Source organism: Kogia breviceps, chromosome 14, assembly GCF_026419965.1.
Source record: "Kogia breviceps isolate mKogBre1 chromosome 14, mKogBre1 haplotype 1, whole genome shotgun sequence".
Lineage (NCBI taxonomy): Eukaryota > Metazoa > Chordata > Mammalia > Artiodactyla > Physeteridae > Kogia > Kogia breviceps.
The window spans coordinates 26,748,813-26,770,816 of NC_081323.1; the positions used below are offsets into that span (position 1 = coordinate 26,748,813).

At 43.8% G+C, this 22,004-nt stretch overlaps 1 protein-coding gene across 5 annotated transcripts in view; it reads left to right on the plus strand.

The window, feature by feature from the left end:
- Positions 1 to 22,004, plus strand: part of LUC7L (LUC7 like) — a 31,393-nt gene that overhangs the window by 4,047 nt on the left and 5,342 nt on the right. For all 5 annotated transcript variants that reach the window (XM_059039216.2, XM_067014143.1, XM_059039218.2 and 2 more), the window contains 4 exons: positions 2,228 to 2,326; positions 14,489 to 14,599; positions 15,997 to 16,140; positions 19,894 to 20,070. In XM_059039216.2, coding sequence (XP_058895199.1) covers positions 2,228 to 2,326; positions 14,489 to 14,599; positions 15,997 to 16,140; positions 19,894 to 20,070 — 531 coding nt within the window. The remainder of the gene's footprint in view (positions 1 to 2,227; positions 2,327 to 14,488; positions 14,600 to 15,996; positions 16,141 to 19,893; positions 20,071 to 22,004) is intronic.

Consider the following 22,004-nt stretch of genomic DNA (forward strand, 5'->3'; position numbering starts at 1 on the left):
CCTCAGCTTGCCAAGGGCTGCTCCACACCCAAATTTTTGCTCAAAACTGTCTCCTGTCGGTAGGAGTGAGACAATGGAGGAATGGAAGCAATCATTTTATTGAGGCTTGATGGGAAAATGTATTGATTAGTAAGAGCAGAGGGATAGCTGGAGGGGAGGTAGTGTAACTTGTCTCAGTGGAAGAACTTTGGTTTCCTGAAGGTTCTAGAAGGAGCCTTTATTTGCCCTTCCCTGTCTGCAGTGTGAGTTCACTGGAGGGTAGAGAACACAGATGTTTGTTTAGTAAAAAAAAAAAGCGGGGGTGGTCTGACATGTTGGATTTGACAGCCATTTGGAGTATTTTGGAAGAAGTTTATGAGTGTGGTATTTCAGCTCTGCTTGGTGTTTGGCTGCCAGGGGAATTGGCCAGTAAGTACTTCTTTGCCTCCTTGGCAAAGCTGAAAAGCTACATCCAGAGTAACCATGGAACCCCAGGCCTGTCTTCCACTTGCTTTAGCAGTGGCTGCTTGAGAGTTCCCAACTGAAGGAAGATAGTGGTGAATTTTGCTTTATGTGTGGTTCCCTAATGTCGAAATTTTCTTGACAGTTGAAGTTTTTAGAATGGAAATTGATCTGCAGTTAAAATTATAGTACTCAGCGGTTTTGGTGCTTGCTTCATCTGGAGGTGGTTTTTCTTTGAGTAACAGAATTTTGTTAGCTTTTAAGGAATTTCTGATAGCTATCTCTCATTTTTCAGCTGTTGCACTTAGTTTTGTTTGTGGAAGCTATATATTTTTAAAGAATTATACTTTCAAAAAAAAAAAAGAATTATACTTGCTATTTAAAAGAGGGAAGGAAGCAAAAGTTGTCAGCTTTACAGTGATAGCAATTTTAGCTGCAACTTTGGCTTTTGGAACTTTTGTTTCCCTACCTCTGGATTCCCCACGTAACCAACATGCATAAACTACACATGACTTCAGAGTATGCATAATGAAGGAGAAAAGAGCTTTTGGCATGTAGCCTTCAGTCAGAATGAAGATAAACTCCACCCTAGGCAGTCCCCTCATGGCTCTGTCACTGGGATACTGAAGGAAATTTTGTTAAGAGCATGGCCTCACTTTCTGAGATTCGGACCCAGGAATCAGGCACTGCGAGCCTCTCTCATGTGCCTAAAAACTAAAATGTTGAGGGTTTTATAACCATGAAGATTTTTTTAATCTCGTTTTGAACACACTTGTAGTTTGAGCTTAAAGGAGTTCCTGAACGCCATCCTTTGTTTGCTAGTCATGCTTGCGACCAACAGCTTGGGTTCCCGAGGTGTCTCCTCACTGGGCTGCTGGGTTTTGTTAACTTGCATTCTCTGACTTATTAGCCTGACCCTAGGCATCCAAAGGTCCCTGATGCCATTTAGATGATCAGAGGCAGGGGTGGGGTGGGGGTGTCCCTGTACAGGGTCCTCTACTTAGGATTTAGATAAGAAATACGCACTGCTAATTGTTCTGTACATGCTCACAACATGTAATAGCACATCAGGCGAATCTTACTGATAACACAAACAATTTGTTTTGTTAAAAGAGCCTTTTTTTCAAATGGGGCAAGTGAATGGTCCAGTCTGTGTTCCCAGTTACGTGTGCAGAGCCATTTAGCAGGTTAGGAGAGTGTTTGGAGAATTGCTTTGGCTCTGAATCAGCCTGTTCTGCTTTATTTCCTTTGGTATACAAAGAGCTACACAAAGCCAGGTGTTAGGTTACGTTGTAATTTTTAAAACCTGGTTTCTCTCTGTTCTTTCTTTTTCCTCTTTTTGTCTCTGTAGCATCTTTAGTAGTCAAGTCTGCAAGAAGGAATGCATGGAAACTTGCTGCTATCAGTGATATTTTTGTTTCCTGGCCTCTTCCTTGCCACCCTCTCACCCCTCATGCTGCTATTCACTGAATAAACATTTCTTATGTGACTAATGCAATAATAAAACTGGCAGAAGCTAAACAGTGAAAACATTACTAGTCTATTTCTGGTTCTATAAGAGATATAAATCATTACACTTAAATGCACCTGTTCTGAGTGTCATATAGTCATGACGGTATCAATAAAAGGAAAATAAGGCTTCTTAGCCATATTATTTTTAAATTTTCTTATCACAGTTAATATCCAAAAAAGTATTGTTTATTTTGATGACAGCTAAAACACCAGATCACGTGCTTCCTACAAATGGGTAGATGTTCATGTGTAAATTTTCATTTCTTTCTCACAGCGCATGGATTTAGGAGAATGTACCAAAATCCACGATTTGGCCCTCCGAGCAGATTATGAGATTGCAAGTAAAGAAAGGGATCTCTTTTTTGAATTGGATGTAAGTTTTATTTTGTGTTAATTATTCCCTACTGTGAAGAGCCAAATACTGCACTAACAAGAATAATGTAACCTATGTAAGTTATGAAGCAGAATAATGATATAGATGTCATTCCACCACTCTCTGGCTGGGAGCTAGAATGTGGTCAGTACAGATTTGTGTCTGTGTGTCTATCATCCCTATTCAGTTCTATGTTTTGTATGTATCATTTTTCTTTAAAAATGTTTCTTATTACATATTTTATGATTCCTTGGACATTGTGTTTATTTTTCTTTTTAAGTCTTATAAAAATGGTTTCATAGCATAGGTAGTCTTTAATAACTTTTTTCCTTCAGTGTTATGTTTCAGTTTACATATTTTGTTGAGTATGGTTTGTTTGTTTTCATTGCTGCTTGAGTATTCCCCAAACTATCCATTTTGTATTCGTAGACAATTGGGTTGATACTAGTTTCTTTTTTTTTTAATTCTTAAACTATTATGAACAGTGTTATAAATGTTCTTGAATATCTTCTTGGTGCACATGTACAAGGGTTTATCTAGGGTATATTCCTAGGAGGGGAATTGCTGGATTGTAGGAGAGGCATGTTTATTCTTGCAAGATCTGTAATGTTGTCTTTTTCTTTTTTCTCCCTGTTGTTTGAGAAGATGTATCAGTTTATAGCCCTAATAGCAGTGTACACATCCTCACTAACATTTGGTATTGTCAGACCATTAAATTTTTTCAATTTAGTGGTTATAAAATGGCATTTCATAACTTTATTAGTCATTTTTGCCTCCCAAAGGAGCCTTTTTTAGACCTTTTCCCATAATTTGTCTACTTCCCCACCATGAAATTTTGATACCACAGATACCCAGCATATGAGTTTATGTGATCCTTTCCAGGCCACAAACCATTGTAATGTCTAAGATTTTTTTCACTCTTCATGACAAGTTTTCATCCCTGTCCCCATTGAGAATGCATGACTGTCACTCCATTCTATTTATTTATTTAGATTTTTTTTTTTTTTTTGGCCACACTTTGTTGCTTGTGGGATCTTAGTTCCTCGACCAGGGATTGAACCCAGGTCCCCTGCAGTGGAAGCGCCAACTCCTAACCACTGGTCTGCCAGGGAATTCCCATGGAGTCACTCTGTTATTTTTTTCTTTTTCCAAATCCTCTATCCCTGGTGTGACCAGAGGTCAGTGAGGGGTTTGATGCCATTCAGGTTCCTCAGTGAAGACTGGTGGGAGGAAGTCAGAGAAGAGTAAAACCAAGGGAAGACTTTTTTTTCTCTGCCAGTGGACATTTTAGAGGATATATTATAGCTAGAGTCAATTCTACTTAAATCAGTAATCTTAAAAAGTGATTAAAATTTTAATTTCTTTTTCAAGTACAGTCTTCAACATCAGCGTTGAATCTTTGAATTAACTAAAAATGCCTTTAGCAACAAACAGCTCAACTAATAGATGGGGCTTGGAGATGGAAATTTTCTTGATTGTGAGTTTAAATTCTTCAGTACCTGAAAAACACTTATGTAAAGAGGCCATTACCTTGGGATATCAGAAACAGATAGATACACAGATGTATAGGTTAAATTTTCAATTTTAGTAATGTAATTTTTTTTTTTTTTTTTTTTTTTGCGGTACCTGGGCCTCTCACTGTCATGGCCTCTCCCGTCGCGGAGCAAAGGCTCTGGACGCGCAGGCTCAGCGGCCATGGCTCACAGGCCCAGCCGATCCGTGGCATGTGGGATCTTCTCGGACCGGGGCACGAACCCGTGTCCCCTGCATCGACAGGGGGACTCTCAACCACTGCGCCACCAGGGAAGCCCAGTAACGTAATTTTTTTGGATCACAAATCTAAGCATTTCTGCTACATGAGAATGTCAGTGTACTTTTTAAATGCCCTAATAAATTTATGCTGAAGAATAGATGAATAGAAGAAATTTAGACTACAGAAAGACTGAAACATATGGTAATTTAGTATTTTATGAAAGGCATGTGTTCAGCCATTGTGGAGATGAGTTTTTCAATGAACACTATTAGGAACTATGGATTAGATAGTTGGGGGAAAAACCAGGTTGGATCCCCCAAAAGAGAATTTTGTTCTGTCATCTTGACATGTTATAAAGCCTAGAAGCTATAAGGGAAAGGTGGATACATTTTTTGAGTAGGGACTTAAAATATTAGCATATCAAAAATTCCTATACATAAAATAAGACAATTCAACTGGGACAAAATATTTGCAGCATATATGACAAAGGGCAAGTATCCTTTGTATATAGAATTCATCATGATTGAGAAGAACCATAACAATAGGTGAATAGAAAGTGGGCAAAGGATAGAAAAGGACACTTTCTGGTAGGCATCTAATCCTATGGCAGATACTCATCCTCACTCAGAGCTAAGGAGATGGAGAGTTAAGTAATCCTGATACACCTCCTGGATAATTGAGCATCTGAAGATGTGAAAGCACATCCCAGCAGTGCTAGTTCTGAGAGTATATCTGACTGATACTTTTGCATATGTACAAAGATAAATTTGCTCCAGAATATTCCTGCAGCATTAGAGCTGCAGAAAGCCAAAACCCTGTAGGCTTCTTCAGTGAGGGCTTGACTAAGTCATTGCTCTTCTTTACAATGGAATGATGTATAGCTATGGAAAGAGGATTGAGTTCAGTGTAGTTCAGTGTATGTTGTTGTGAAATTGTCTTCGAGATAAAGAGGAAAAGCAAGTGTGATATGATGGCTTCCGTAGTGTGATTTTTAAAAAGGAAGGACATTTATACTCATTGACGTGTCTAGATGTACAGAGTAGTTTTAGAAGAAACCAAGAGATTCTGAACATTCTTCCCTTAGTTGGAGGGCTCGAGTGGGTCACGAGACCTTTTTGTATTGTGAAAATTTACCATGTGCAGGAATACCTTTTCCTGTTAAAGAGGTAACCACCTGTCGTTTCAACTCCTTAAAAATCATATTTGACCTTACAGATGGCTCATGTTGAAATGTTTGATGGCTAGTGCTGTAAACCTACGGAGGAGACCTCCTGTCCTGAAGAACCAAGGGTGACTTGGAGCAGCTGTGTTTGTGGGAGGGCAGTCTTGTCAGGTGGCTCTCAGCATGTCAAATGCTTGTATACACTTGTTCCAGAACTCTGCTGGGACTGTATCTTAGTGATATGTGTTAATGGGTACACAGAAAAGGTGCCCATTGCAGCTTTTTTTGTGAAAGTAAAAGACTGAGGTGAAAAGAGGAGGATGTACTGGAACTGTTTATTAGTGGGGGTTACTTGCACAAGGTGTGGTCCTGCCACACAGTGAGTGGTGCTTTGTGGAGCTCTAAGCAGGTACCTCTGGGTGTTACGGGGGTTACTTGCGCAAGGTGTGGTCCTGCCACACAGTGAGTGGTGCTTTGTGGAGCGCTAAGCAGGTACCTCTGGGTGTTAGGGAGAGTTTACCATAAAAAGGTTTTTAAAATAATGGCTTTAAGATATAATTCACAAGCCATAAAATTTACCCTGCCTTAAAATTTTTAATATACATATATATCAGTAGTGTTTAGATGTGCATGCGATTATTTATTTATTTTTGGCTGCATTGGGTCTTCGTTGCTGCATGAAGGCTTTCTTTAGTTGTGGCGAGCGGGGGCTACTGTTCGTTGTGGTGCATGGGATGGGTTACTTTAATAGAGGTAAATGTGACCTGATGTTAAAATACCAAACTAAAATAACTTTTTTTCCCCTTAGTTATGCAGAATAAATTTAGAAGGAAAAAATAAAGTGCTTTTCCGGAATATAGATTTGTTAAAAGAATTTGATAAAAATCCAATTTTTGAATCTCTTCGGTAGGTAACATAACTGTTACAGATTCCAGGTGAAAAGTCTTCACTTTCCATGTGACTAGCCATCCAATACCTGTCTTCACAGTTCACTTGTATCTTTCAAAGATAGGCCATTCAGGATAAACAGATATATATACACATATATACATATGTATATATGTGTATATATATGTGTATTTAGGTATATATATGTATGTCAGAAAGGCTAGTTGTGATTTTTCTTGTCAAAATTGCAATTTTGGTTAATCAGAACACCTAAGAAGCTTTTCGGCCAGATGTGGCCAGTGGGCTGACTCTTGCCTTCACTGACCTGTTGCTGCCTCCTGATGACCTGCTGTTGATGCTAGGCTCCTAGCCTGCCACGTACATAGTCCATGGATTGTTCAGTTCCCAGGCGTGGGACCAGCAGCTCTCATGTTCAGGTTGGTTTCGGGAGGGACTACAGTGTAGTCATCACTATTGGAAGATGGACACAGGTTTTGTTTTCACAAGTTGTGAACCATCGCTAAATCATGACTTGTTCTGATTTTTCTTAATAACTTATATTTGTGTATCTCACCAAGTGTTTTGGTAGAATATCTTCACTGTTGACAATGAATCTGTGAGGTGGGCCAAACATTTATCTCCAAAGTCTCTGAAAGTATAATAAGATTGATGCCAGAATTAATGCAGGCAGCATCAAATGACGCTGGGAGAGGAATCATTCCGTTTAGCAGATCAGTCAGGGATGTTTAGGAGCTATTTTTATCTAGGTTGTATTAGGCAGCTGACAAAAGTACAGCATTTATTTTGTCTTCATATTGAAAAATTAAATATATTATTAATGTAACAGGCATTTGAATCATATTTTAAGCCATGTTTATCATACAAGGTTTTTTTAAAAATTTATTTATGTATTTATTTATTTATTTGCGGTACGCGGGCCTCTCACTGTTATGGCCTCTCCCGTTGTGGGGCACAGGCTCCGGACGTGCAGGCTCAGCGGCCATGGCTCACAGGCCTAGCTGCTTCACGGCATGTGGAACCTTCCCGGACCGGGGCACGAACCCATGTCCCCTGCATCGGCAGGTGGACTTTCAACTACTGCGCCACCAGGGAAGCCCTTAAATTTATTTATTTTTGACTGCATTGGGTCTTTGTTGCTGCATGTGGGCTTTCTCTAGTTGCAGTGAGCAGGGGCTACTCTTCGTTGTGGTGTGTGGACTTCTCATTGCGGTGGCTTCTCTTGTTGCGGAGCACGGGCTCTAGGTGCGTGGGCTTCAGTAGTTGTGGCTCGTGGGCTCAGTAGTTGTGGCACATGGGCTTAGTTTCTCCACGGCATGTGGGATCTTTCCACACCAGGGCTTGAACCTGTGTTCCCTGCATTGGCAGGTAGATTCTTAACCATTGCATCACCAGGGAAGTCCCTCGGTAAATCTTTTATAAGAGCTCATCAGCCCTTTATACAACTTTCAAATATTTATAGACTTTGAGTCCCCTCTAAGCAATTTGTAAGGAATCGTCCTAGAATAATGTTTGCCTATGTATGAGAAGACTTAATAAGATGTTTATTGCATCGTTTTGGATTAGTGAAAAAATGCAAATGTGTATTCATTGTGGAATGGTTATAGTTGTGTTAAAATACAGTGAAACACAGCTACAGATATAGAAGATGCATGTATTGATGTGAAAAATGAAAAAGGCTTGAAAAACTCGTAAATGGAGTAAAAATTGTTTGCTTTTATATGTGTTTTAATATAATTTTAAAAGGTATATACCAAGCTCTTAAGTGATTATTTCTTAGGGGAAGAGAAAGAATTATGCTTTCTTTTTCATTTTTTCTTTTTTTGACTCATGGCATTCAGGATCTTAGTTCCCCAACTAGGGGTCGAACCCGTGCACCCTGTAGTGGAACCACGGAGTCCTAACGACTGGACTGCCGGGGAATTCCGAATTATGCTAAGTCGTGAAAAGTTATTAGGTTCAGTCAGGTTGCTAAAATAGTAGGCAGAAATGAAAATTTAAAGGTATTTCTACCTTGTAACTTCTACAAATCTCTTAACTTAAGGAGGTACAGTGGCCTCTTGAACAACACAGGTTTGAACTGTGTGGGTCCACTTACATATGGATTTTTTTTCAATAAATACTACAGTACTACACGATCCATCGCTAACTCCCTCATTGTTCAAGGGTCAATTGTGATTGAAAACACAGGCGAACACTGGTACGCAAAGATGTTTGTGGTAGCTAGCATTGTTTATAAGATTGAAAAGTTGGATGCAACAAAAAAGGCTCAGTGGGCTTCCCTGGTGGTGCAGTGGTTGAGAATCTGCCTGCCGATGCAGGGGACATGGGTTCGTGTCCCGGTCTGGGAAGATCCCACATGCCGCGGAGCGGCTGGGCCCGTGAGCTATGGTCGCTGAGCCTGTGTGTCCGGAGCCTGTGCTCCACAACGGGAGAGGCCACAACAGTGAGAGGCCCGCGTACCGAAAAAAAAAAAAAAAAGGCTCAGTGGTAAATGAGAAAATTATGATGCACTCAAATGGTAGAATGTGCCCTTGAAACTGTGAGACCTGTTCAATGACTTAAAATTCCTTAGGAAATCATGAGCAAGACAAACATAAAATTGTGTATACTGAAGATTTCTGTGTGCTCTCGTTGGAAGCGTGTGGCTGAATCAGAATTCATTGACTATCATGGAAAACGCCAAAAGCCCCCTTTCCCTGTGCCCCTCCTGCTCCCTAGAGGCAGTCCCTTACCACAGCTTTAAGGTGGAACTTACTAGCATGTTGTTTGTTTGTTTTTTTAAACTGAAGTATAGTTGATTTACAGTGTTGCATTAGTTTTTGGTGTACAGCAAAGCGATTCAGTTATACATATATATAAATTCTTTTTCAGATTCTTTTCCATTATAGTTTATTATAAAATACTGAATATAGTTCCCTGTGCTGTACAGTAGGACCTTGTTTGTCTATTTTGTATATAGTCGCTTGTATCTTATTAGCATTGTTTCTAAAAATATATTGAGGAAAAATTTAAACATGCAGAAGTAAACAGAATAATATAATGAGATCTCTGGGTTTCATCTCCCAGTTTTCAATGATTATTGACGTGAAGACTCTTATTTCATCTTTATTCTTGTCTTTCCACACTGGATTATTTTACAGTAGTTCCTAGACATAGAATTTAATCTGTAAGTACTGCAAATAGTACATCTAGAAGATAATTTTATTTAAAGTATTGGTAATTTAAGAAATAATTTTTTAACATTATCTAGGTCCTCAAATTTCCCAGACTATCTCAAAAAGTATTTTTTTTTTACGTTCATTTGTTTGACTCAGAATTCAAAATAAGAGCCACACATTAGGATGTATTGTAAGTCTTTTAAAATCTGTTTGTTTGAAGAAATTAATTTTTAAGTCTCATATCCTGGATTTTGCTGATTGCATCCTTATAATGCAGTCTTTTTAACATGTTTTCCTTTATCTTTGAAATTTCCTGTAACTTGGGAGTTAGATCTGGAAGCTTGACGGTCAGAATCAGGTTTTCGTTTGACAGAGTAGTTCAGGAGCTGGGCCGGGTACTGGCTAGTGCGTCACTTCTGGTGGCAAAACGTCAGTGGAATTGGGTGGCACAGGCAGCCTGACTTTGTTGCACAGGCCCCCATCAGCCTTTGGCCTCATGCTTCAGCAGTTGAGGATTATTGCCTAGATCAGTTACGTCACTAGGGTTACTGCTTGTCAGTTGTTTATTTATTTATTTATTTATTTGGCTGCATTGGGTCTTAGTTGCGGCACACGGGATCTTTCTTTGCGGCGCACAGGCTCTTTGTTGTGGCGCATGGGCTCAATAGTTGCAGAGCGCGAGCTCTCTAGTTGTGGCACGCAGGCTTAGTTTCCGCACAGCATATGAGATCTTAGTTCCCTGATCAGGGATTGAACCTGTATCATCTGCATTGGAAGGCAGACTCTTCACCACTGGACCACCAGGGAAGTCCTGTCAGTAACTTAAAAACACGTAAAACACTCACGTGATTAAAAGAGTTTGAGATATGAAACGTATGTTGTGAAGCCTGCCTCCTTCTCTGTTCTTCAGGCCCCTGGTTGGCCCCAGAGGTGACCAGTTGTTCAGTTTCTTCTCTTTCCTTTAGAGATTATGTGGATACCTGAGGGACATGTATCTCTACTTTTTGTTTTATTTTATTTTTATAAATTTTGTTTATTTATTTATTTATGGTTGTGTTGGGTCTTCGTTGCTGTGCACGGGCTTTCTCTAGTTATGGCGAGCAGAGGCTACTCTTCATTGCTGTGTGTGGGCTTCAAATCTCAGTGGCTTCTCGTGGAGCACAGGCTCTAGGCTCACAGGCTTCAGTAGTTGTGGCACGTGGGCTCAGTAGTTGTGGCTTGCGGGCTCCAGAGTGCAGGATCAGTAGTTGTGGTGCATGGGCTTAGTTGCTCCGCGGCATGTGGGATCTTCCCGGACCAGGGCTCAAACCCGTGTCCCCCTCATTGGCAGGCAGATTCTTAACCACTCTGCCACCAGGGAAGCCCTCTATTTTTTTTTTTTTTTTTTGGTTTTTTTTGCAGTACGTGGGCCTCTCACTGCTGTGGCCTTTCCCGTTGCGGAGCAGAGTCTCCAGACGCGCAGGCTCAGCGGCCATGGCTCACGGGCCCAGCCGCTCCACGGCATGTGGGATCTTCCCGGACCGGGGCACGAACCCGTGTCCCCTGCATCGGCAGGCGTACTCTCAACCACTGCGCCACCAGGGAAGCCCTCCCTCTATTTTTTTATAAACACAAATAGTAGTCTGCTGCACACATGCTCTATAACTGCCCCCTTCCCTTTTTTTTTGGTTTAAGTTTTCAGCATATCTTTGAGATTATTTCCTATCGTATAGTGTACTTCATCCTTTTGTGTCTGCGTGGTATTCCACAGGATGTGTGTCTGTTTTATAGGACCATCCCCTGTTGATGGTCATAGTGCTGCATTGCACATTGGCACATTGTGAGTGTATCTAGGAAAGATCCCTAGAAGCAGGACTGTTGGCCCAGAAAGGATGTGCTTTTGTTGTTTTGGTAGTTAGTGTCATGGAATTCTCCAGAGGGGTGAATGATCCCACCAGTGATGTGTGAGAGTTCCCATTTTCACATCTTCACTAACAGAGCAGCGAGTTACCAAACTTTCAGTTTTTGCCAGTCAGAAAGGTGTAAAAAAGTATTTCTTTGTGGGCCTGACAGGGTTGTCATAAAGGTGTTTCTTTGTGTAGGTGTTCACTGCCTAGACCCTCAGCTTGGGCTGATGGCTGGGACCTCTGGCACTTTTCCACCCCAAATTCAGGTTATCTGGGAGAAAGTGCCTCACCATTGGCTCCTTCTAGCCCAGTACAGCATCATCCTGACTGCACCAGGAGCAGGCCTTGATTTCTTGAGAGTGTATATCCAGGAATTCCCTAGGAGAGGGAATTGGTCATCTCTATAAATACATCTCAAGTTTTTCAACTTAGACACAGACACACAGAACATTAAGGTTACAGAGCAGCCCATTTCTTCAGTGTTTACATGTGGGAAATGTAAAGATTTGCTTCTCTCTAATTCAGTGAAAATATGGTTCACTTTTCCCTCACCTCGTCTTGCTTTGTGATGTTTTATTCGACAGGTTCTAGAGCAACACACCATATCAACTAATGGGACCAGTTCTACTTACACCTGGTCTCTGTCTTAACAGGTGTGCAATGTGACAGTCGTGGTTTCTCAGTCAGGTCCTGGGTCAAAGTCCCTGTGCAACCCTGAGCAAGTTATTTTGCCCTTTTCTATTTTCTATAAACTGGGCTGGTGATAACTGCCTCAGAGCTGTGAGGACTAAGTGTAGGTACTTTGGAGTCAAACCACAAGGGTCTTTGCATCCTGATGCCATTGCTCAGGAGTTTGGAGACTGTGCCTCCATTTCTTCATCTGAAAATTGGGTACCTTGAGAGCCCCTGTGTGGCTGTATTGAGGCACACGTTTGCTGTGACTGTTCTGCTGACAGCATGGGCTCCTCTTAGGCTCACTGATGCTGCTAGGCAAGGCAGGGTCAGGGAGAGCACCTCATGGTCCTGTGTGTGGACGGACAGCCTGCAGTGGCAGTGAGACCTGTGTGCCAGCGGTGTGCCCAGGCCCCCTCAGTAGTTCATGGTTCATCACACCACCCCTGAGTTACAAAGGTGAATAACTTCCTAGTAAGTGGTACCTTGTGATTAGGACTTAATTTTTAGATTTGAGTACCTTTTTAAAAAAATCATTTAAACCTGATTTTTTTTGGGGGGGTTTGCATTGGGTTTTCGTTGCTGCGTGCGGGCTTTCTCTAGTTGTGGCATTAGGGGGCTACTTTTCGTTGCGGTGCACGGGCTTCTCATGTGGTGGCTCCTCTTGTTGAAGAGCATGGGTTCTAGGGGCGCGGGCTTCAGTAGTTGTGGCTCGTAGGCTCTAGAGTGCACGGGCTTAGTTGCTCCGCAGCATGTGGGATCTTCCCGGGCCAGGGCTTAAACCTGTGTCCCTTGCATTGGCAGGCAGATTTTTAACCACTGCACCACCAGGGAAACACTAAACCTGCTTTTTGAGTTAGGAACCAATCTGGAATTGAGAAGCACATTGAAGAGAGGGAGGGGCAGTAGGACAGAGCCATCTTTTAAAGAACATGGCAGTTAAGAGACGTCTCTGCAGTATGTCTAGTCTGTGTTGTGAAGTTTACCATTTAATTTTTAGCTTATCAGATGTCCGAGTCAGTTTATATTTTGCTTAGATGCAGCTGGTTGCCTTGATTGGTAAAGGCACTGGCAGAACTGTCAATGTGTATTCCCCACTCAACCCCTGTTGAGCGGATCCCTGGCTGTGTCAGGTGTGAGATCCCTCTTTTTGGGTAGACAGTAGAGGAACTCTGCATCAAAGTCTCAGCACGTGTGCATGCATGACCCTTGCGCCTCTCAGGCTGGTCTTTTAGGAGCTGTTGTTCCAGGTGAGCACAGGTGGTACATGACCCGAGTCAGCTCACTGGCGCTCTGATCCTGGCGAGTCCCCAACTTGTCAGCAGAGCTGGTCAACTTGACATACTTCCAGGAAATGCAGTGCATGCATGCAAACAAATGCCAGTCATTGGCTTTCCTGCTCGTTTGATTTGAACATAGTGAAATGTTTATTGAGAATATTTGGGGACCAATGACAGGAAAGAGATCCTGAGTTCCAAGTGTGTGGAGTGAAATCTGGGAGTTGGCCTTGTGGGCAGTGGGGCTTGGCACCATCACGAGCTCTTCCCTGTCTTGACCTACTCCCAAGTATGCGTTCATTTGAAAAGAGGGGACTGTAATCCTCTCCAGTGTCCCTACTGTCCATTCCAGTGTCACACCAATCCTTGTGGAGTGCTCTCTCCTGACCATATTTGGAGGAAGAGACATAGATTATCACTCCTTGGTCAGTTGGCCTAACTTTCACCTGCCTTATCATTTCCACCCAGAACTTGCCTTTCTCTATTTTTCAGTGGTGGATCATTCACGCTGTCTAACCCCGTCATGCACTGCTAACCTCACTTGCTGTCTATGTAACATGATGCTGACTTCAGCAACTTGGGAGGTGCTACTTATCACTGGTCCTAGCCTGACAGTTGGGAAAGTGATGGCCTGTTTGTATGTTTATCTGAAGTTATGTTGGGGCCTTTGACTAATTACGGCAAATTAAGTGCTTAGCATATGTGACTGCTTATTAATTAGTATTTTTTTGATTCCCACCAACTCTTTTCAGAGTGTCTTTTCCTTTACCTTTTTGGGTAAGTAGTAACCAGTTTTCCCGCTACTTTAGACGGTGGGCAATAACTAAACGTGTTCACAGCTCTCAGTAACATTTGTTCTATTGTTTTGTTTTGAGGTGGAAGGGGGAACTCTACCCTCAGAACATGAGGGAATAATATTTACGTGGCTCACAAAGACCAGTGAGTACATCATCTGCATCTCCCACGACTCACCAGGAGAGGGCCTCTGACATTAGCTCAGTCCAGCCTTTTCTGACCCTCAGAGACCACTGTTAGTTAAGGCCAGGTGTTTTAATTTTCCTCAGAAATTTCTTGGAAACGTTGTTGAGGGATGGGGGTTCTTTTACAAATTTTGGAAATAAATGAATCAGATGAGAAGATCATGCTTTTGAGTGGTCATTTGGTTTAACAGAGCCCTTTGATTGAATGTGACTGTGGACATGTTAGCTGTAGTATAGCTTCAGATCTTCCCACTGAACCTACAGGCTTTAAGAACCAACCCAGGACTGTTATTTCCTATCGAACACATGAGTTCTGAGGTTGTAGGCATGTCACTGACAGTAGCTTTCTGCCTCTCCTGAGCTAGGCGATGGATCACTTGGAGTCCTTTATCGCTGAGTGTGATCGGAGAACTGAGCTTGCCAAGAAGCGGCTGGCAGAGACGCAGGAGGAGATCAGTGCAGAAGTTTCCGCAAAGGTATGCTGGGGAGGCCTTCGCCTCACATTGTTGTCATAAAAACTGGGCTGCCACCAGGCTAGCAGTCACGGTCACTGCTGAGTGTGCATCTTTGGGGTGGATGGTACCCACCGCCTTGGCCGTTCCCAGTGAGGAGGGAAAGCTGTCGCTGAGCTCTGAGCCCCTCCCCGCACTGTGCGTGTGGGGGTTTTTTGTTTGTTTTGTTTTGTTATTTTTGTGTGTGTGCTCACGCGTATGTGTGTTTTAAAGTTTCTTTTTTTTTTTAAACATCCCTACATAAAACAGGAAATGAGAAAAGTTAGCAGGGAAGTGGTTAAACTATGGTGCATCCATATCATGGAAGAAGAAAGTAGATCTACATGGAATTGGCCTGTGTGTCATCTGGATCACCCTTGTCTCCTCTTCAGCGGAACTCTCTTCAGTGTCTTTTTTTCCTTTCAGGTTTTTGTTGTTGTTGTTGTTGTTGTTGTACGCGGGCCTCTCACTGTTGTGGCCTCTCCCGTTGCGGAGCACAGACTCCGGACGTGCAGACTCAGTGGCCATGGCTCACAGGCCCAGCCGCTCCGCGGCATGTGGGATCTTCCCGGACCGGACCGGGGCATGAACCCGTGTCCCCTGCATCGGCAGGTGGATTCTCAACCACTGCGCCACCAGGAAAGCCCTCCTTTCAGTTTTATAAAAGCATTTCGTAGGAAATAGACAGTTGCAAACTGGATCAACGGTGCCGTTTTATTTCTGAAAGCAAATCCCAATAATTAGGCATTTTGCTTACAGTATAAGTGTATGGAAAAAAAAAAAAGTGTATGCATTTAGACCCATGCATTTTTTTACCCTTAACAGAAGATTGAACTGTAATAGAAGGCATAAAAAGAGATGACCTAGGGCTTCCCTGGTGACTCAGTGGTTGAGAGTCCACCTGCTGATGCAGGGGACACGGGTTCGTGCACCGGTCCATGAAGATCCCACATGCCGCGGAGCGGCTGGGCCCATGAGGCATGGCTGCTGAGCCTGCACGTCCGGAGCCTGTGCTCCACAATGGGAGAGGCCACAACAGTGAGAGGCCCACGTACTGCAAAAAAAAAAAAAGAGAGAGAGAGAGAGAGCTGGCCTAGAAGCTGACCCACATGATGGTCCTTGCAACCTGTTGGCAGTAACAGCAGTGCCACTGCTTTTATTGGAACGCGGTGCACAGGTCTAGTTATGATCAGTCTCAGTGGTGGCATTAAGGATGTTGTAATTGTTAGAATTCGCATGATGTCATCGGTGAGGGTTTCCAGCTGTTCTAATATTTTCAGTGGTACAGACCAGAAACGCAGCAAGAGAAACACTCGTTTTCTTTGCATTAAAAAATCAGTTGTTTTTAGATGTCTCCTTACCTGATTGTTTCTCTCTCCTAGGCAGAAAAAGTACATGAGTTGAACGAAGAAATAGGGAAGCTTCTTGCTAAAGCTGAACAGCTAGGAGCCGAAGGAAATGTGGATGAATCCCAGAAGATTCTTATGGAAGTGGAGAAAGTCCGTGCAAAGAAAAAAGAAGCTGAGGTTGGTGACAAAAATGTCTTAGATGGGGAGGAAGTAGTAACTCCAGAGAGTTGACCTTTTGGGCTAAAATTAAGCCATGCCTTCTTTTTTTATATACATATTGGGAAGGAGTTGGAGATAGGGTGGTATATTGTCAGGATTGTATGATTTAGAGTCAGCACACACTGGGGTTTGTGTTTTCACTCTGCCCCTGTGACCCCGTGTGGCCTCAGACTAGGCACTTGCCAGCTCTGCGCATTATTCCCACGTGTAGAATGTGTCCTGAGTACAACAATCAGTGGAAGAGTGTTAGTGAGCACCTCTCATCTGTCCATCTGGCTCCCAGGGAGGGGGCAGTGTGGTGGGTGTTCAGCTGGTGTAATTGGGCCAGACTTGCTTTGCAGTTGCTATGTACAGTGAGGCCTGGTGCTTAGTGACACTGTGTCCTCAGTAGAGAGACCCGTGCAGGTTGCGGGTGGTACCCAGGTGGTGTCTGCTAGGCTGCCAGGCCAGGACACACTGCTGTGTGGTGGAGAAGCTGAGTCAGGGACTCAATGTCTGTATCTGTGACAGCCGTTTTCCTCCTAGATTATTTCCTCTGTTGCATACTCCCTGGTTCTCAAACTCACTTCTGGAATTGGAGATGGCTTGGGTAGGCTTCGAGAACAGTGGGAATGGTAGTCAGAGGAAGATGGAGCGGGTGTGTTCCTTTAGTAAGTGCTTGTCAAACTCCAGCTATGGGCCAGGCACTTCTCTAGTTGTGAGCAAGCTGGGAGACTCCCTCTCCTGTTGGAGATGACACTGCTGTGGGGAGGGGGGCTAGGCAGAAGGGAATGTGAGCAACGGATAAGATTTATTCTGATGAAGATGGGTGCACTTGTGGGGTGCAGGACGTGTCCAGGTAGGACAGAGGGACCCTGGAAGGCCCTTAGCTGAGACCAGATGAGAAGGTTCTTAGAATGGTGGGTAGAGGTGAGATGGTGGAGTGGGCAGTGCCCCAGTGCAGGGCTGGTTTGGGTTGTTGCTGCACCCCCGGCTTGTCATGGTGCCTGATACATAGTAGCAGCTCAGCGATGACACAGTGTTTCTCAGCTGAATACACAAATCCTGCTGACTGCCTGTGGGTGTTCGAGCGAGGCCCACTGAGGCAGTGACATGTGCGTGAAGAGTCGCAAGTCCTGTGTAGAAATCCTACACGGCTGTATACTAAACCCCTGTATACTTAAATGGGAAATTTGTGTTTACATGTAAAAAAAAAAAAGTTAGGCTCCCTCAGTTGCTGACAGTTCCAGCAGAAAGACCAGAGGGTCAGGAAGGAAGCTCTCCAGGCTCTTAGCGAGTCCTGAGGCCAGGCCTTCCTGCTTTGAAGAGCACAGCAGACACCAGAAACCCGTGAGATGGCTCCAAGATTTATGCATAGGCTGAATAATTGTAGATGTGGGGTTCACCACTTGGATGTCTGCAGACAGCCAAGAGGGCAGCAGGATAGGGGACCCATGGCAACTGTGCCCAGGACTCCAAGCATCCTTGCTAGAAGACAGGTGCAAGGATGCTCACAGCAGAACTGGTAAAATGAACAACCGTCGGTAACCTAGAAAACCACCCATGGACAAACAGCCATGTGCCCCTGAAATGGAGTCCTGCAGCAGTGAACGAACTGAACACGTCTGCCTGCAACATCCTGGAGAGAGCTCTCCAGCAACACAGGTGGGAGAAAGACCTGTAGCGCTGATGCGGGACTTCTAAATGCCCCAGTTGCACACAGGGTTTATGGGTCCACATGTGCAGTGAAGTACAGAGACAGCACTGAAGATCATGCTGCACACACACGAATGCCTCTGGGGAGGGAGAGAACTGGCACTAGAGAGGGAAACATCAGGAACTGAATTTCCATCATAATGTTCTACATCTTTCATTAAAAGAAAAACAAAAACCTTAAGCAGAAGTGCTGAGTATGGTGGGTACACTAGTTATTTGTGATATTATTCTGCCCCTCTCTGTAGTTGTAAAACTTTGAATGCCTTCCTCTAACCTCTTTCAAAATCAATTGTAATTATTCTGAGTGAAAAAAGTCAATCCCAAAGGGTTAAATACTATGTGGATCTGTTAAATAACATTCTTAAAATGACCAAACCATAAGAATGGAGAGCAGATTGGTGGTCACCAGGAGTCAGAGAAGTGGGTGTGGCTGTGAAAGGGCAGCAGGCAAGACCTTTGTGGTGATGGATGTTCTGAACCTTGACTGTATCACTCGGTGTCCTTTCTGTGATGTTGTGCTATAGTTTTTAAAGATATAACCATTGGGGGAAACTGGGTAAAGAGTATGCAGCACCTCTCTGTATCATTTCTTAGGATGACCAAACAGCCTTGCTTCCTGCTAAGGGGAGGAAGGGCACCCTACCCGATCCTGTTCTGTCCTGTAGTTCTGAGGAAGGCCTATGGAGGGCACTCAGGTGATGAGGATGGGGACAGTGGCTGGAGTAAGGACAGTGGGGGTCCTGGGCACCAGAGTGCCTTTCTGTATCTTTGCCGGTTTAGTGAGTGATGTGATGTGTTATTTTGATTTTCATTTCCTAGGGAACATTTTGAATGTGTGAATTAATGGAAGGTTACTACATTCAGTCTTCCCTTTAAGGGCAAATGATTATTGAAATGCATTTCTTAAACCTAGATTTTGAAGGAATGTTTTAACTTGAGCGCAAGCAGCAGTAACCATGTTCTGGTTCATTTTCTTTCGTGTTTCATGTATTTTGCTTCGAGGCCGAGTGACTTCTTTTTTAATTTAATTTTTTTTTTTTTTTTTTTTTTTGCGGTACGCGCGCCTCTCACTGTTGTGGACTCTCCCGTTGCGGAGCACAGGCTCCGGACGCGCAGACTCAGTGGCCATGGCTCACAGGCCCAGCCGCTCCGCGGCATGTGGGATCTTCCCGGACCGGGGCACGAACCCGTGTCCCCTGCATCGGCAGGCGGACTCTCAACCACTGCACCACCAGGGAAGCCCTGGTTTAGTTTTTTTGTTTGTTTTTTTAAGACCTCTGTTGAAGATTCTCCCCTCTTGTTTCTTTGGTCTTTGCAGAGCTCTCCACCATAGCAGGGACTCACCTTCCTTGCTGGCCTTTTAGCACACACAGCATCCTGTGTGTCTGAGTGTTCTGAATACCCCTTGTTGCTTTGAAATCATGACTGGTAGTTCATTTCTTAGATAATTAAAATTGGGTTGGTGACAAGAATCTGAAGCTTTGTTAACGATTCAGTTTTTATGTATTTGAAAGTCATATCAGACTTCCCTGGTGGTGCAGTGGTTAAGAATCCACCTGCCAGTGCAGGGGACAGGGGTTTGAGCCCTGGTCCGGGAAGATCTCACATGCCGTGGAGCAGCTAAGCCCATGTGCCACAACTACTGAGCCCACATGCCTAGAGCCCGTGCTCGGTAACAAGAGAAGCCACCGCAATGAGAAGCCCATGCACCGCAACGAAGAGTAGCCCCCGCTCACCACAACTAGAGAAAGCCCGCGCAGCAACGAAGACCCAACACAGCCAAAAAATAAATAAAACATTTTAAAAAGTAAAAGTCATCTCTAGGGAATTCCCTGGTGGTCCAGTGCTTAGTACTTGGCACTTTCACTGCCAGGACCCCCGGGTTCAATCCCTGGTTAGGGAACTAAGATCCCACCTGCCACGTAGCCAAAAAAAAAAGTCATCTTTGTAGTCCCTTCACATACTTCCATTTTAGGGGCAGTGACATTTGACTCTCGCTCTCTTCCCATTCTCCAGGAAGAATACAGGAATTCAATGCCTGCATCCAGTTTTCAGCAGCAGAAGCTGCGTGTTTGTGAAGTCTGTTCAGCCTACCTTGGTCTCCATGACAACGACCGTCGTCTTGCAGACCACTTCGGTGGCAAGTTACACTTGGGGTTCATTCAGATCCGTGAGAAGCTAGATCAGTTAAGGGTATGTTAATGTGTTGCATTTCTGAAGAAACCCGAGAAGTTTTGTGATCGTCTTCACATCTCTTTGCTTTTAGAAAACCTTGTGTTCTTTTTCGTTTGTTTCTGTTTTTGTATTGTTTTGGGGGGGCGGTTTTGGTGGAGGTACTGAAAACCTTCTGTTCTGATCCTAAGATCATGCCTTGGTTTTATACTTGTGTTTTACAGTGAACTACTCAGATTTTATCCATATGTTTCCCACAAGAGATCTAAGATCTCAGAATCCAACAGAGCCTGGGATATTTATTTAGTCTGCTACCCCTTGTTTACAGAGGAAAATGGCAGAATTCAGTCCCACGGTACAGAGAGTTCTCGTACCCCTCTGAAAACACTTCTGTTGGTGATGGGAAAGAGCCAGTAGTCTGCAGTTTTTCTTCTTGGACAGAGGTAGACACATGGAGGGTGGTCTGGCTAGAAGGATGAGAAGGTGATGGGGCTTTTTCTGATAGCCCTGCCCCACTGCTGGATGCCTGTGTCCCTTCCCCGGGGCTCCTCCTTGTTCTGGGTTAAGCTCTACAACATTCGACATCTTGGGTACGGAATGCCAGTGAGGAAGGTTAAATACGTTTGTGATATTTTGAATTGTCTTCTTCAAATGGATGGTGCTTTCCCTAATTGTGTACTGGGATCCTATGATGGGATGCTGGGAAATGTGCAGGCCTTTTATCCAGACACCTGAAATCTATTGGAAGGACAGACACATGGCACCTGACTGTAGGACACCACGATAGTCAAGGCCTTGGGCCTTGTGTGCCCCCAGGAAGGAGCAGTGGGTGGCAGGGCCCTGCACCCAAGGACGGTCCTCCATAAGTGATGTGCGACTCAGCCCTGGGAGAGGAAGCTGGGTGGCAGTCTCAGCACTGGTCTTGAAACATTTGCTCCTGTGCTCCGAGTAGAATTTTGAAAAATGATATTCTTTGTCACACATTTTTAAGTTGGAATTTTTTTCTTATAAATTTATGGGTATAAAACACATAAAAATATTTTATATGTAGTCAGTAGAATGTAAATAACAATTTGGTGTCAACTACCATCCCCATTAAAAATCTGCTCCTTAGAGGGCTTCCCTGGTGGCGCAGTGGTTGAGAATCCGCCTGCCGATGCAGGAGACACGGGTTCGTGCCCTGGTCCGGGAAGATCCCACATGCCGCGGAGCAACTGAGCCCGTGAGCCATGGCCGCTGGGCCTGCGTGTCCGGAGCCTGTGCTCCGCAACGGGAGAGGCCACAACAGTGAGAGGCCCACATACAGCAAAAAAAAAAAAAAAAAAAAAAAATCTGCTCCTTAGGGAATTTACTTTAAATTGTCTTCCCATTCCATAACACCCCAGAATTTTGTCCTAATGTTTCTTATATCTGAAAGCCTTTTGTTTTTTTCTTTTTTTTTTTTTTTTGTTTTTTTCTTTTTTTTTTTTGTTTTTTTCTTAAGATGTACCTTTGCTTCAGAATACATTGAAACCTTTAGAATTTAAGTATTCACCTGATCTAGAAGTCATGTATTGTCATTGCAGTTATGAGCAGTATATAGTTGATAGAACAACCCAACTAAGTTACAGATTTTTATATAAATAGCTGTTAAGCTATCAACAGAAAATGTGTTCGGAAGTGCACCTCTTAACGATAAGGAAGGTGGGAGTTGTATGCCCTAATCAGAGATGGCTTCACTCCCAGTGGTACCAGAGGTGTGCACCCCCCTGGGCTGTGCACCCCCTGGGCCATGCTCCATGCTCCAAGGTGGATGCAGGGTGAAAAGAGTGAGGACTTTCCTCAGGTGGGGGAACCTTGTGGTTTAAGGAGTGGGGAGGGTTTGGGAAGGAGGTGATGCCAGCCCACAGGCCGGTTCTCGACCTCTCCTTGTCCTGGCCACACCTTCTCTTCCTGGGGCCTGGCTCCCATCCAAA